General features: G+C 38.7%; 1 protein-coding gene across 4 annotated transcripts in view; it reads left to right on the top strand.

The window, feature by feature from the left end:
* Positions 1–14,375, top strand: part of LOC126458327 (nuclear distribution protein nudE-like 1-A) — a 166,543-nt gene that overhangs the window by 123,465 nt on the left and 28,703 nt on the right. For all 4 annotated transcript variants that reach the window (XR_007585614.1, XM_050095284.1, XM_050095286.1 and 1 more), the window contains exon 7: positions 13,185–13,285. Coding sequence is in view for 3 of the 4 variants with exons in the window: in XM_050095284.1 (XP_049951241.1) it covers positions 13,185–13,285 (101 nt within the window). In the remaining variant the exon portion in view is untranslated. The remainder of the gene's footprint in view (positions 1–13,184; positions 13,286–14,375) is intronic.

Genomic DNA, 14,375 nt, shown 5'->3' with positions numbered 1-14,375 from the left:
CTGGTGGATAATGGGAAGAGAGGATATATTGAAGAGCAAGTTCCCATCTCCGGAGTTCGGATAGGTTGGTGTTAGTGGGAAGTATCCAGATAACCCGGACGGTGTAACACTGTGCCAAGATGTGCTGGCCGTGCACCAAGGCATGTTTAGCCACAGGGTGATCCTCATTACCAACAAACACTGTCTGCCTGTGTCCATTCATGCGAATGGACAGTTTGTTGCTGGTCATTCCCACATAGAATGTGTCACAGTGTAGGCAGGTCAGTTGGTAGATCACGTGGGTGCTTTCACACGTGGCTCTGCCTTTGATTGTGTACACCTTCCGGGTTACAGGACTGGAGTAGGTGGTGGTGGGAGGGTGCATGGGACAGGTTTTACACCGGGGGCGGTTACAAGCGTAGGAGCCAGAGGGTAGGGAACGTGGAATGTTTCCCTCTATTATAACTATATATATAAAATTTGCTCACTTACCCTTGACTTAAATGTCTATAAACTTACATCAAAGGCTGTTTGGCAGTTACAGAGAATTAAAAATATAAAAATAAATCTTTATTCTTACAAAAAATCCTTTACAAAGAATGTACAGTTGTCATGAAGTTGTGTAGTGTACCAGAAATTTTACTGGCTTCATAAGAACTTTATACTAGGTCTGAAATGAGTAACTGTACGGCAGGCAGCATTTATGATTGTGATGTGGATATGAATGTGTATGAATTCTATTAGAACAATATCTTTGCGTGAAAGACTTCTGAAGTTTGAATGTTTTTTTGGCTGTGCTAAATAAATGCCTCGCTTGGGCATATCGTGTTCACACACACACACACACACACACACACACACACACACACACACACACACACTTGTGTGTCCCTTAACAAATAGCTTTCATCAACCTACATAAAAGAGAGCTATATCGAAGATTCTGATGGACAAACATCTGCATTCTGAAATGAAATATCTTAAAAGTGTGTTTAGGCCAAGCGGCTATATATGGTGTGAAATAAAGTCTATGTTTACAGCATATGCACACAGATTCTTGCTCAACTTATATATAATCACAAACAAATTTTGACCCTCCAGTTGTTGGCAGCACAACTTGCAGCAGAACTTTGTCAGGGGCGGAATTTGGCTAATCTGTCAACTGCCAAAAAAACAGTGATGGTAATATTACAGCCTACATGGGACAACCAGGGCCGTGAGTTGCAGAAGTTTACAATATAGGGTATGACAGGAGGAATAGTCAATATTCAGAGATCATTTAAAGTCTTAGTAAACAAGGGCTCACGGCAGGAACAATCATTCAAAGTCTTAGTAAACAAGGGCTCTAAAATGCATACCCCAAGAGCTATGAGCACTTTTTAGGTAGAAGAGATGTGGTTCGCCACATTAAAGATGAAGCGGTGCTCATAACTTTTAAGGTACCCATTTCAGAGTCTGTTTCCTAGATCATTTGAAGCAAAAATGGTTGTTCCTGTTATCTCACTGAAAATAGACCATTCCTCTTGGGTCACCCTGTGTACTTTGGGAATGTGTTGGTAATCACAAAAGTCAGATTTGCTGATTATACTCAGTACAGAAAGCAGAAATCTCCTGCTGGCAGAACATAACTCGATGAAAGGGTTTAAGCTTAAGTGTGAAACTTATGTTATACCATCCAGTAGGCTCTCATTATCCAAGGCACTAGAACTCCATATCAGTGGCTATAATTTAGTAAAGACAATGGGTACATGTTGAGTGGTGGTTGGAAAAGCAAGCTAAACAGTGAGTACTGTAAGTGGGAAAAGATTAACAAATCTAATCTAACAAGCCATAGTTTGGATGGCAGTCCTCACACCTCACCATGCAGATCAGTTTGGTGTATTTCAGCATCATCAAACCCTGCCTCTTGTGCCTTGTAGTTGTGCCCTCGCTTTGATGTGATCGTGTCATTGGTCATTTAAAACTGTTAAATTGTATGCTTTTTGGAAGTGTTCGCAATGGTGAAATCAACCATTTCTGTTCCTGATTAAAGAGGGTCGAAGTAATCTTTAGAAGGTACAATGTAATTCATATTTGAGCCTGCAAGAACCGTGAATGACTATTTTGAAACTGGCTTGTGAGTTAAGTATCAAATATACAGCAGAATCTCCTGCTGACATTCTCCTATTCTTCTTCTTCATGTGCCGTCTCCTCTAAGAAGGTTGGCTGTCATCATGGCAATTTCTGATCTTGATTTGGCTGATCTAAGGAGTTCTGACGTTGAACAGTTGTACCAATTTTTTAAATTGTCAATCCAGGATGTCCGTCTTCTACCCCTCGTTCTCTTCCCACAAATTTTCCCTTCTAGTATTATTTGCAATATTTTGTAATTTACTCCCCTAATAACATGGCCTAAATATTGTAGCTTCCTTACTTTAATAGTTTTAATTAATTCTTTTTCCTTTCCCATTCTTCTTAGGACATCTTGATTAGTAATCCTCGACACCCAACTAATTCTAAGTATTCTTCTATATGCCCACATTTCAAAAGCTTCTAAACTGTTCATGTCCTTCTTTTTCAATGTCCACGCTTCCATTCCATATAATAATTTTGAGAATACATAGCATCTTAGCAACCTCATTTTTGTGTTTAAACAAATGTCTCTCGAACAGAATGCATTTTTCATCTTATTAAAGATACTTCTGGCCTGTCCTATTCTCGATTTAATTTCTTCTGAGCTTTCAATCTCCTCATTTACAATTGTTCCGAGATATTTAAATTTACGTACTTGATCGACTCTTTCCCTATTGATTGTAAGATTTTCTTGTTGGTGTGTTTTAGATATCACCATGAACTTAGTCTTGCTTACGTTAAGAGTCAAGCCAAATTCTTCACTTTTTTCTGCGACTTTGTCAAGAAGTAATTGTAGATCTTTGAGGTTTCCAGCTAGTAGCGCAGTGTCATCAGCAAACCTAACATTGTTAATGTTTAGCCCATTCACTTTAATGCCAGCTATTTCATCTGATAGAGCTGCCTGGATTATGTCTTCTGAATACATATTAAACAATAAGGGTGAGAGAACGCAACCTTGTCTCACACCCCTCTTTATTTCTATATCATTCGATAACTCATTTTCTACCTTCACGGTTGCGGTTTGATTGTAGTAGAGGTTATATATAATGCGGATGTCTTTCTTATCAAGTGTTTTCTTTTCTAACAATTCTATGAGATGATCATGACGAACTTTGTCAAATGCTTTATTATAATCCAGGAAGCACACATATAGTGGCTGGTTAACCTCCATACATCGTTGCGCTAATATGTTAAAAGCAAACAATGCTTCTCTTGTACCGAGGGAACTTCTAAAACCGAATTGTGTTTCACTTATACCTTCTTCTACTTTTTTGTATATTCGTTGGTGTATAACTTTTAGAAATATCTTTAAGGTGTGACTCATTAAGCTTATTGTACGGTGATCATTACAAGTTTTGGCATTAGCCTTTTTGGGTAATGTAACAAAGGTAGATGTCAACCAATCCCTAGGAATAATTCCCAAATTATAAATATCATTAAACAATTGTACAAATATATCTATATGGTCTATTCCTATGAGTTTCAGGATGTCATTTGGTATCTTATCCGGTCCAGGGGCTTTTCCTGTCTTTGATTTGTTGATAACATGTAATATTTCTTCTTTCGATATGCTTGGTCCTCGTTCTCCGATCATGTTATCATAAAATTTTTGATCTTTTCTTGTATCTTCAAATAGTTCTTTGACATATTCTGTCCACCTGTCCAGTTTACCTTTAACATCAGGAATTATTTTGTGATTTTTATCTAACAATAAACTTGTACTTTTCTTTTTATTAAGTCCAGCTAAATCTTTAACTTTTTTGTGTAAGTTGAAACTATCATGTCTTGTTTCATAACTCTCAATTTCAGAGCATTGTTCCTTGTACCATTCTTCTTTTGCTCGCCGTGTTTCTTTTCGTATTTCTGCATGTAATCTTTTATACTCACTTTCATCTCTATTTTTAAGTATTCTTCTTTGTTCCATCAATTGTAATATCTTCTCTGTCATCCACTTCTTTTTCGTGTTGTCGTGTTTGGTCGCCATTGTGTTTTTACATGCATTATTTAATGTGTCTTTTATAAGTTCCCATTTGCCATCAATGTCTTCTGTTTGATTATTCTTTATCCTAACTAATTCCTTATTAATCTCTTCAGAAGTCTTTTGTTTAGTCAAGGGGTCTCTTAGAATAGTTGTATTTATATAGTCCTTCTTTTGTTTCTTTTGTATGGCTTTCAGTTTCACATGGAACTTTGCTACTAAAGGGTTATGATCAGAAAATATATCAGCTCCTGGATATGTTTTCACACCATGAATAGAATTTTTGTACCTCTTGTTTATAAGTATGAAATCAATTTGATTTCTGCAAACTTCTTCATTACAGTCTCTTGGTGATTTCCAAGTATAAAGTCTTCGTTTAGGGAGTTTAAAAAATGTGTTTGTAATAGACAGATTGTTTTCCTGGCAAAATTGTGACAGCAAATCTCCTCTTTCATTTCTTGTTCCTAAACCAAAAGGTCCAATAAGATCACCTTCACTTCCTTCACCTATTTTGGCATTAAAATCTCCCATGATGATAATAATGTCTCTGCTTTTTGAGGTTCCTATTGCTTGTGTTAATTCTTCATAAAATTTTCCTATTTCTTCTTGGTCTTTGTCGGCTGTTGGAGCATAGATTTGGATTAAATTAATATTTGTTTGTTTCGTTTGTAAATGTAGACTGATTACTCTGAGATTGGTTAAATGCTTTTGACAGATTTACTAGCATACTCATCTAAAATTATTCCTACCCCATTCCTGTGCTGGCTATCAGAATTTCCCGAGTAATATACTTTCATGTTGTCAATGGTCATTTCTCCTGAGTCAGGCCATCTTGTTTCACTTACACCCAAAATGTTAATTTTTAGGCGTTTCATTTCTTGTATAACATTATTTACTTTGCCTGGTTGGTATAATGATCTTACATTCCAAGTTGCTATTGTTGCATTATTTTTGTATTTACTTGTGGCATTGTTCAAGGCTCTCCCCCCCGGAGATCCGAGTGGGGGAGTTGAAACTCCGGATAATTTGACATTGAACCCTGCCATGATGAGTTTTCCTGGGGATATCCATTGGATCTTTAATGCTGTGGTTTCCCGTTGCCTTCAGCATCCTATGCCGTTGACCACCCTTGGTGATTCTTCCGTCTTTAGGAGTGATTTCTCACTCCAAGGACAAGAGGGTGCCCTTGCTCTACCAGCTCATCCGCCCTCTAGAAGGTCGTTGACTTAGTAGAGGGTTCTCCTTATCCCGGGAGAAACTCGGTCGCCAGAGCCTCGTTAGCGTAGCAGGGGATACCACGTGCCGGAGAGGTTGACATTTGTGTGGGAGAGGCTATTGGTGACGCATCCCACACCTTACCCCCCATTCTCCTATGGTGCTGTACAAAACGAAGTGTCCCATCCCCCTCCTCCTCCTCCTCCTCCTCCTCCTGTCAGGAAAGAGACCCTATCGTGATGTTCCAACTCAGGTTTCATTAGCAGCAATACGCAGCCAGGTAAATGTTATTTTCAAGTAAAATCCAGGCACACATTCTTCTACCAGAACAGCAAGTATTACCAGCTACCCTAGTGCAGAATTTTAGCAAAAATATTTTGATAGTAAATGGGAAGACCAAGTGTCAAAGTTCTCCCTTGAAAACCCATTAGTGACTCTGTGCTCGCCTTTAGTAAAATCACTTGAATCACAACATACTGGCTGGTTTTATGCGATACCGAATTCATCTCATAATGATGCAGTAAATATTGTACCTTCATTGTGTGAAACACAGCTCTGGATGTACAATTGAAAAATGTCTTAGTACTTTTAAAAGACCAAAAATGAAATTTTACTGTATAGTCACAAACATTCTGCTTAAACCTGTCAATTATTTCCTATTAGCAGTCATTTCTCAGTAGTGCTTCATGTTCGTGGCATTACAGACACATACTAAAGTGGAATACACAACAAGGTGACATCAGCCATTTTGCTGTGTCATAATTATGATTTATGAAGACGGCATTATCACATCATTTTCATTGCAGCTTTTTGTTTTACACACACACACAGCGTAATTAATAGTGTCCAAGCACCATCTGAGAATAGTTGTTGCCACATTGAAGATGCTTTGTGGAACCCATGACTTTTCACAGTTGGCATGGAATTGTGTTGAATGGGTCATTTTGCGTAGTTGAAACTTCCTTCAGTGAGTTGATTGGATGTGACAGAGCAACAAAGTAGTGTAGATGGTACCAGGGCTCCTACATGCACTTGAGAGTATTTCTTCACTGTTAAAAAGAATGGAGAGTGCAGCAGAACTCTCAAAATGTAAAGAAACAACAGGGTTATGATTCCATATCTACTTCTAGAGAATGCTGGACTTTAAAGTGTATAAGGTGTTGATTGCCGTGAAAAGTGAGATGTTCCTTAGTTCTTAATAATCTTCCTATTCATTCACTAACACTCTTAGTCAGTGGTGTGAAAAGAATCTGTTCCTTGGTAACTTTGAGATACTCAGTAAATAGTGCCCATTCCTCATTTCAAGACTCCCACCTCCTCCATCTGTCCTGAAATCTTTTCAGCTATTATTGACTAGATTACCGGTACTTAATTTAGTGGCCAAGACTGCGATATATGGTTCAGTTTCAGTGCTTTGCAACTGACAGGATACTAATGTCTCTTGAATTTAAAGAACATTGATTGTTTGTTTGTAAATGCAAATTGATGTCACTTTTAAGTTAACAGCATTATGAAAGGGTATTTGCAACTTGCCATAAAGCTGACATGTTGAGTTGCAGATAGGCATGATGAAAAGATTGTTACACATAACAGCGAGACTCTCCTTTAAAAACGAGAAAATACACAAGCAAGCACACCACATGCGCACATGATTGCTATCTGTGGCTGCTCTGGCCAGAATGCAACTGTGCTGTGTTGAATGAAAGCAGCAATCCAGAGTGGGATGGGGAACGGGAAGGGATAGCAGGGTGTAAGTGAAGTGAGCATTGCATGGCAGATCACGCAAGGACTGGATCATGTCTGGACAAAAGGCTGCCAGGCACAGCATCAGAAGGCTGTAGGGGTTGGGGGGGAGGGGATGGAAAAGAAGAGGAGCAGACTGGCAGATGTATTGGCAGAGAGTGGTGTACAGTGAGGGTGAGGGATGTGAATTAAGAGGAGGTGACAAGTCAGGGCAGAGGGGGCGGAAACTGTTTTTTGCAGGGTGTGGGGACAGTAGGTTACTGTAGGTTGACGCCAGGATGATTTCAGGAGCAGAGAATGGTTTGTCAGGATTACTCCCACCTGTGCAGTTCAGAAAAGCTGGTGATAAGGGGGAACTAGGTGACCTCAGTTGTGAAGCAGCCGTTGAAATCAAGCATGTTATGTTCAGCTGCATATTGCACCACAGGGTGGTCCACTGTGCTTGTGGTCACAGTTTGACAGTGGCCATCCATCCTGGTGGAAAATCATGCCAATATAAAAAGCTGTGCAGTAACTGCACACGACTGTTTTCGCAGGTTGTATGATCTCTAATGGGTAGGATAAACCTATGACAGGACTGGAGTAGGAAGTGCTGGGTGGGTAGATTGGGCAGGCCTTGCACCTGGGTCTTCCACAGGGATATGATCCCTTTTGCTAGAGGTTGGGTTTGGGAGTGGCTTAGGGATGGACTAGGATGTTTTGAAGTTGAATGTCCAATGGGCATCACTTTAGGGAGAGACCTTGGGTAGGATGTCCCTCATTTCGGGGAATGATGTTAGGTAAATGAAGCCATGGCAAAAGATGTGGTTCAGTTGTTCCAGTGTGGGGTAGTTTTGAGTGACAAAGGGGTTGGTGGGAGGATAAGGGGGGGTGTGGGGGATATGGCACAAGAAATCTGTTTGTGGGCAGTAAATCTCTGTCTTGCGTATTACCCTATCTTCCACCTCAGGTTTTCAAATCTCGTCCAGTGCAGTTGTTTCCTTCTCGTCCTGTCCGGTAAATCTCCCTGACTCTGGGTTCTGGGCGACTTTTCTCAATTCTCTCCATTTCCTAAACTTAGTCAGCCCTTTTCCTTCAGCCCTCCTCCTTCCCCTTCAACCCTTCTGCCACAAGAAGGACGCACTGGCTCTGAAAACTTGCAAATTTCATTGCGTTTATATATGCTTGCTCCTGTTGCCACTTGGTGCGATTGTTTATCTATCCACTAACTTTATATTTTCAGTGATGATGTACAGTGTCATACACCAAAGAGAGATCAGGGAAACCCCTTCCAGCAATATCACCATGATGAAACCCATTCCTTGTCACTATGAAGTGTCTGTGCACAACATTTTTACTTTGGGCTGAATCCAGCTTGCTGTGGAATTATGTTATGCAGTTCAGAAGCATTCTTTCCAAAATTTTATACAGACGAAATAGGAGAGTGATTGGTCTGAAATTCCTTGGCTCTTACCAGGTTTCAGTATTGCTCCAACTTTAGCCTTCCTCCAAATTTTTGGGATTTGTCATTGTTCTAGGTTATTATTGTAAAGCACAGTGTCAAACACGAAAGTGTAATGTTCTCTATTTTCAAGAAACATACGGGAGTAGCAACCAAAGGCAACCAAAAGTTCAAATGTGTATAAATTCCTAAGGGACCAAACTGCTGAGGTCACCAGTCCGTAGACTTACACACTACTTAATCTAACTTATGCTAAGAACAAAACACACACACACACACACACACACACACACACACACATGTCCGAGGGAGGACTCGAACCTCCGGTGGGAGGGGCCGCGCAATCCGTGACATAGCACCTCAAACTGCACAGCCTCTCTGCGTGGCGCAGCCAAAACTACCAGGAATGCACTTGGTAGCTAAAAAGCCTTGTGAGAAGTGTGGCAATGCTTTTGAACAAAATATAATGTCTGCTATCACCACAAACAATGATTTAGAACTCTTATTTGTTGAACTATCAAACTGTGTCATAACATCTATCTATAAATTTCAGTGTGTTCCTATGCACCTTCCTAACTGGGCTTTAGCACAACATGAAAATATTGATGTTATTGTCAGTTTTTTCAGTAGCTGTAGCTGGCTATGGGGATATAGTGAAAACAATGAAGATGGTGAAGCTGTAATTATGTGAGCAGAATCAAGCCAACTGTCCTTAATAGATAACAGCAAACTTCCCACTTCTTTTAATAGTGGTCTGTGGAATTGTGGATACAATCTGGATCTCACTGTTGTGAGTGCAGCCATATGACAGGAGTGTGTGATGACTTTTTGCATCTCTCTACCCAGCACGCAACATAGACCCCTAATGTGCCAAGTCATCCCAGCAGTACACCATACCATTTAGGAGGTGGTCAAAGTTACAAAAGGTAACTGGGTTAAATACACCTGATGTACAGGATGTATGAGACAGGCAAAATACGCCCAGACTGTAAGAAGAACATAATGATTCCAATTCCAAAGAAGGCAGGTGCTGTCAGGTGTGAATACTGGCAAACCATCATTTTAATAAGTCAGAATACTGACACGAATTATTTACAGAAGAATGGAAAAAACAGGTAGAAGCCGACTTCAGCTCTGGAGAAATGTAGGACTGCTTGAGACAGTGACTTATCATGGAATATAGACTGATGAAAGGCAGACCTATGTCTATAGCATTTATAAACTTTGAAAACGCTTTTGACAATGCTGACTGTACAAAACTGATATTCTGAAGGTACAGGGAGGAAAAGGTTATCTGCAACTTATTTGGAAACCAGACTGCATTTATGGGAGTCAAAGAAAATGAAAGGGAGCAGTAGTTGAGAAGGGAGTGAGGTTTGTAGCCTATCCCTGGTGTTGTTCGCCTGCACATTGAGGAAGCAGTAAATGAGGAAACCAAGGAGAAAACGATTTCAAGTTCAGGGAGAATAGGTAAAAGTCTTAAGGTTCGCTGATGACATTGTAATACTGTGTGACACAACCAGGAGTGTAGTCTTAACTAAATCAAGCAAGGCTGAGGGAATTTGGACAGGAAATGAGATGGTAAACAGTAGTTGAGTTATGCTATTTGGACATTGAAATAATTGACATCTGAGTTAGAGGTGTAAAAAGTAGAGTGGGAATTGCACAAAAAGCTTTTCTGAAACATTTTTAAATGCGGTGCTACAAAAGAAATCTCAAGAGTAGCTGAGTAGAACACACAACTAATGAGGTGAGGCTGAATCGAATTTGGTAAATGAAGTTTATGGCACAAATTGCCTAAAAAAAGGGATCAATTGGTAGGACACATCCTGAGGCATCAAGGAATTCTCAATTTGATAATGGAAGGAAGCATGGGTGGTGAAAATTGTAGAGGGGAGATCAAGGCTTGAATACAGTAGTAGTTTCTACATCTACATCCATACTCCGCAAGCCACCTGACGGTGTGTGGCGGAGGGTACCTTGAGTACCTCTATCGGTTCTCCCTTCTATTTCAGTCTCGTGTAGTTCAAGTGGATGGATGTAGCAGTAGTTACGCAGAGATGATGAAGTCAAAATAGCAACAGCAGCGACGACGACGACAGCAGCAGCAGCAGCAACGACAACAAGAACATTTTCAGTGTTCAAGATTTGTCTGTATATGGACTGTTGTATGCCAGGAACTTAATTGTGGGACCAACATACTGACTGTTACTTGGTAGCTATTGGATATAAGGCTGTTATTGTTGATGGTGAACTGTCACTTAGCACAGTCGGTTATCATGAAATGGAAGACAGAGGAGGTGTAAAAGATCAAACTTTTGAAAGTGTGAACATGCTCCAGCTTACATAAATTATCAAACATACACGGTATGAAAGCATAATTATTGTGTTTCTGTTTTGATCAATCTGTCTAAGTCTGGTCTACACTATCCAGGCAATCTATAGTCTATTTGCTAGTTTGTCTTTCAGCTACTGTACTGTGCTGCTACTGATTTTTGTAATCTTTCCAGATATTCTGATGATGAGTGTATTCAAAACATGTCAATAAAGCAGTTGCATTACATCTGGTGGCTATTAAATATTTATCCAGCACCCATATAAGCGCTGTTCAACATTTTGAACTAATGTGCCATTGCTCCAGCCATTGAATGTTGTATTTGGTGTAATTGGTACAACTGGTACAGTGCTCATGAGATAACACTGTGTTTCTTAGGTGAAATGACCATGTTGTAGTGTGCTAGATGTCTTCATGCTCATGAAATGTCTAATAACTCCAAAGAAAACACCTGCTAAGGACAATCAGAAATAAGTCTCCCCCCTTCTCCCCTTCTCTCTCTCTCTCTCTCTCTCTCTCTTTCTCTCTCTCTCTCTTTCTTCGTGTGTGTGTGTGTGTGGGGGGGTGGTGTATGAGTGGGTGTGCACAAAGTTTATAGGGACATAAAAGTGGATGTTAATTATGTCTGATGATGGCTGAAGGAGAGAGAATCACAATGTGTTGGTGTTGAGTTTGTGGGCTGCCCAAACAGTGCAGCAACCTGTGATAATATACATTGTTATGAAAATGAAGGTTTTTGTGACGTGTATTTAGCTTTAAAATGAACTTTTTTTGTTGCTTTTGCTCTGTCTTCAGAAGGTATACTTAATAAATTCAGTCCATTACACTGTTATCATTTTCATCCTTCTTATTTGTTATGCTATAAAATTGAAAGTGTGATTACCTTGTTTGTGCATTACACAACTGTTACATCTTCTAGAAGAGCAAAGAGAGCATTTTACAGTATCAAACTGGAAATTGAAGTTAAACGGGAGTTCTTGTATTGTCAATATAGCTCATTTCATATGCCATGTTGTTGTCAGTTGCAAGACACCTCTGGGCACTTGATGTATGTAGCAAATCTTTAACAATGTAAAAATGTAACATTATTGTCTAATTAAAAACAGGAGTATCTTTGTATGTAAACAGAGAGAAAATGTAGTCATTAACAAGTATCATAAAATTATTGACAGATATTGTATGTAACATACACGCGCGCGCGCGCGCGCGCGCCCGCGCCCACACACACACACACACACACACACACACACACGCACACACGCGCGCGCTTCCATATTTGAGTTTTAATCATCTCAGTAAAATACCATTACTGTTACTGTGTAATATTTCCCTCTTTCCTTTCTAGTATCCAGATTTATTATTTTTTCAGTTTTAACAAACAGCATGCAAAGGTTAACTTGTTTGTTAGAATTTTAGTTGGAACTGTAAATAGTTTCATATTGCTTCTGCTGCAATCTACCACTTCACTAGTTTTTTGAATATTCCCAATTTATTGTATAATTAGTTGACTGTGTTTGTGTTATAAATATATTTAAACTGTTTAGTGTGTATATTGTTCCTACATTGGTTAAGTGGAACAATTTTGCCATCTTCTAGGATATCTTTTTTCAAAAAGAGGTAGGCATTACATTGACATCATGAATTTTTTAAGGTAAAATAAAACATTTGCCCTTCAAAGTTAACTTGATGAGAATGGATATAATATTACAAAACTGTTTACAGACAACACCAAGAACAGCTAAAGTGACTGTGATACAACGAATCTCATTATTGCACAAACGTAGTGGAATAAATGACAGAGTAAGCTCAATTTGAGGACAAATCTAAAATAAGTTGTTACACGAGTATCTGTCTTGTGAGGACAGTGGGCAGTTAAACAGAATAAGAATAAAGGGATTTGAAGATTGCCATTACTCTATATTGATACACCTTTAGCCATAGGATATACAATAACAGCATTAAAATGTCACACATTAGCACCTAATCATACAGCTATGTGGATGTTGAATGTTATGAAAAACATTATATTATGATTTAATCCTATACCTGAGTGAGATGGCACTGGAGTCACATGGAGAAGGACGATGGTTCAAACTCGCTGTGTTCATCCAAATTTAAATTTTCCACTTAAGACAAACGCCAAAATGGTCACTTTGAAAAAGACGTGGACAATTTCCTTCTCCATATATTCTCAGTCTGGATTTATACTCTATCTCTTCTTCTTTCGTTCAAACTCTGAATTATTCAACTGAAAAGTCTCTTTTGTTTAACTGATTAGCTGAGAAATGAATATCATGCCTTATTTATATCTGGAATTCGTCACTGGAAATAATCCCACCAAAATGAAAAAATACTAATCATTTTGTTTGTTTGTTTAACAGTGGCTCAGACCGTTGGAAATCAAACAACCGTAACACCACTCGCACCTTCCAATAGGATTCTTGGAATGAACATGGTCCATGACCTGCTTCGCAATATTGGCGTGAGTTTGTCTTTGTTTTATTGACTTACCATAAAATTTGGAGTAGCTTTTATAAAAAATAGATGTTAATCAAAGGTCAAGTTCTCTATCCAGAACTAGTGTATTGGCCGTAATCCTCTTTTATAGAACATTACATTTGTATGATGTTTTTTGTGCGATCAAGGGAAGTTGTGTACTTAGTATTGATGCATACAGTCAGCATAAATCGTGACAGAAGTGATTTACTAGTAGTAAGATTAAGTGAAGTGGCACTTCAGTGTGTTGCTAACGTATATTATCCTAGTACCTGCTGTCTTTCTCCTTCTTGTGTTTGTAGAAACATTTGACATGGATTAATTATTGAGAAAATGGACTTCGTTTAGTGGTAAGCTCTTTGCTAGCTGCTTTCCAAGATAGTAGAAAAAGAAGTGGTTTGCTATCTTACTTTTGGGCAAATAAAAACAGTATACAGATTGGAGAACTATTGATAAAAACTTTGAAAATGGAGCTATTAACTTTATAATTTGAATACTGTTACGGACGCAGTACTACTATGGACCTCAGATGCTTGTAACTTTGCTGCACCATTGTTAAATTAGTGTGTTTATTAAACAAAAGCTTACTCTAATGTTAAATCATTGGCATGATGTTACACAAGACTTCATTACGTGGGAAAACAGAATGCAACGACATGTACTTCATGCAGGTCTGATCACAAAAACTCACAATTAGTTTAATTGTCTTGTATTTAGAGTTAATGATTATATAATACATTTATTTCATAAGACCACATGCTTGTGTTTTTCCATCAGTGTTTCTCAGTCTGTAATGAAACAAGTGTTCTACATATAATCTTACAACTTCCTTCTCTTTGATTCTGTATCTTTCAACTCTGGAAAATATCTTCTCCCTTTCCCTTTTTATGATGTCGTAATACACAGTTTACTCTATACTATTACTCCATTGCAGGTCTTGTGAACTGCAGAAAGTAATTGTATTGGACAGATCTTCATGAAAGTTATGGTGAAGGAAAGTTTGTATGCAATGGCAAAGAACAGTCCATCAAAAAGTTAAAGTTGCAAAATCATTGTACACCATTGATTAAGTTCGT

Source organism: Schistocerca serialis, chromosome 2 (assembly GCF_023864345.2).
Source record: "Schistocerca serialis cubense isolate TAMUIC-IGC-003099 chromosome 2, iqSchSeri2.2, whole genome shotgun sequence".
Classification (NCBI taxonomy): domain Eukaryota; kingdom Metazoa; phylum Arthropoda; class Insecta; order Orthoptera; family Acrididae; genus Schistocerca; species Schistocerca serialis.
The sequence above is the reverse complement of the archived record's forward strand: the minus strand, read 5'-3'. Positions and strand labels throughout refer to the sequence as shown.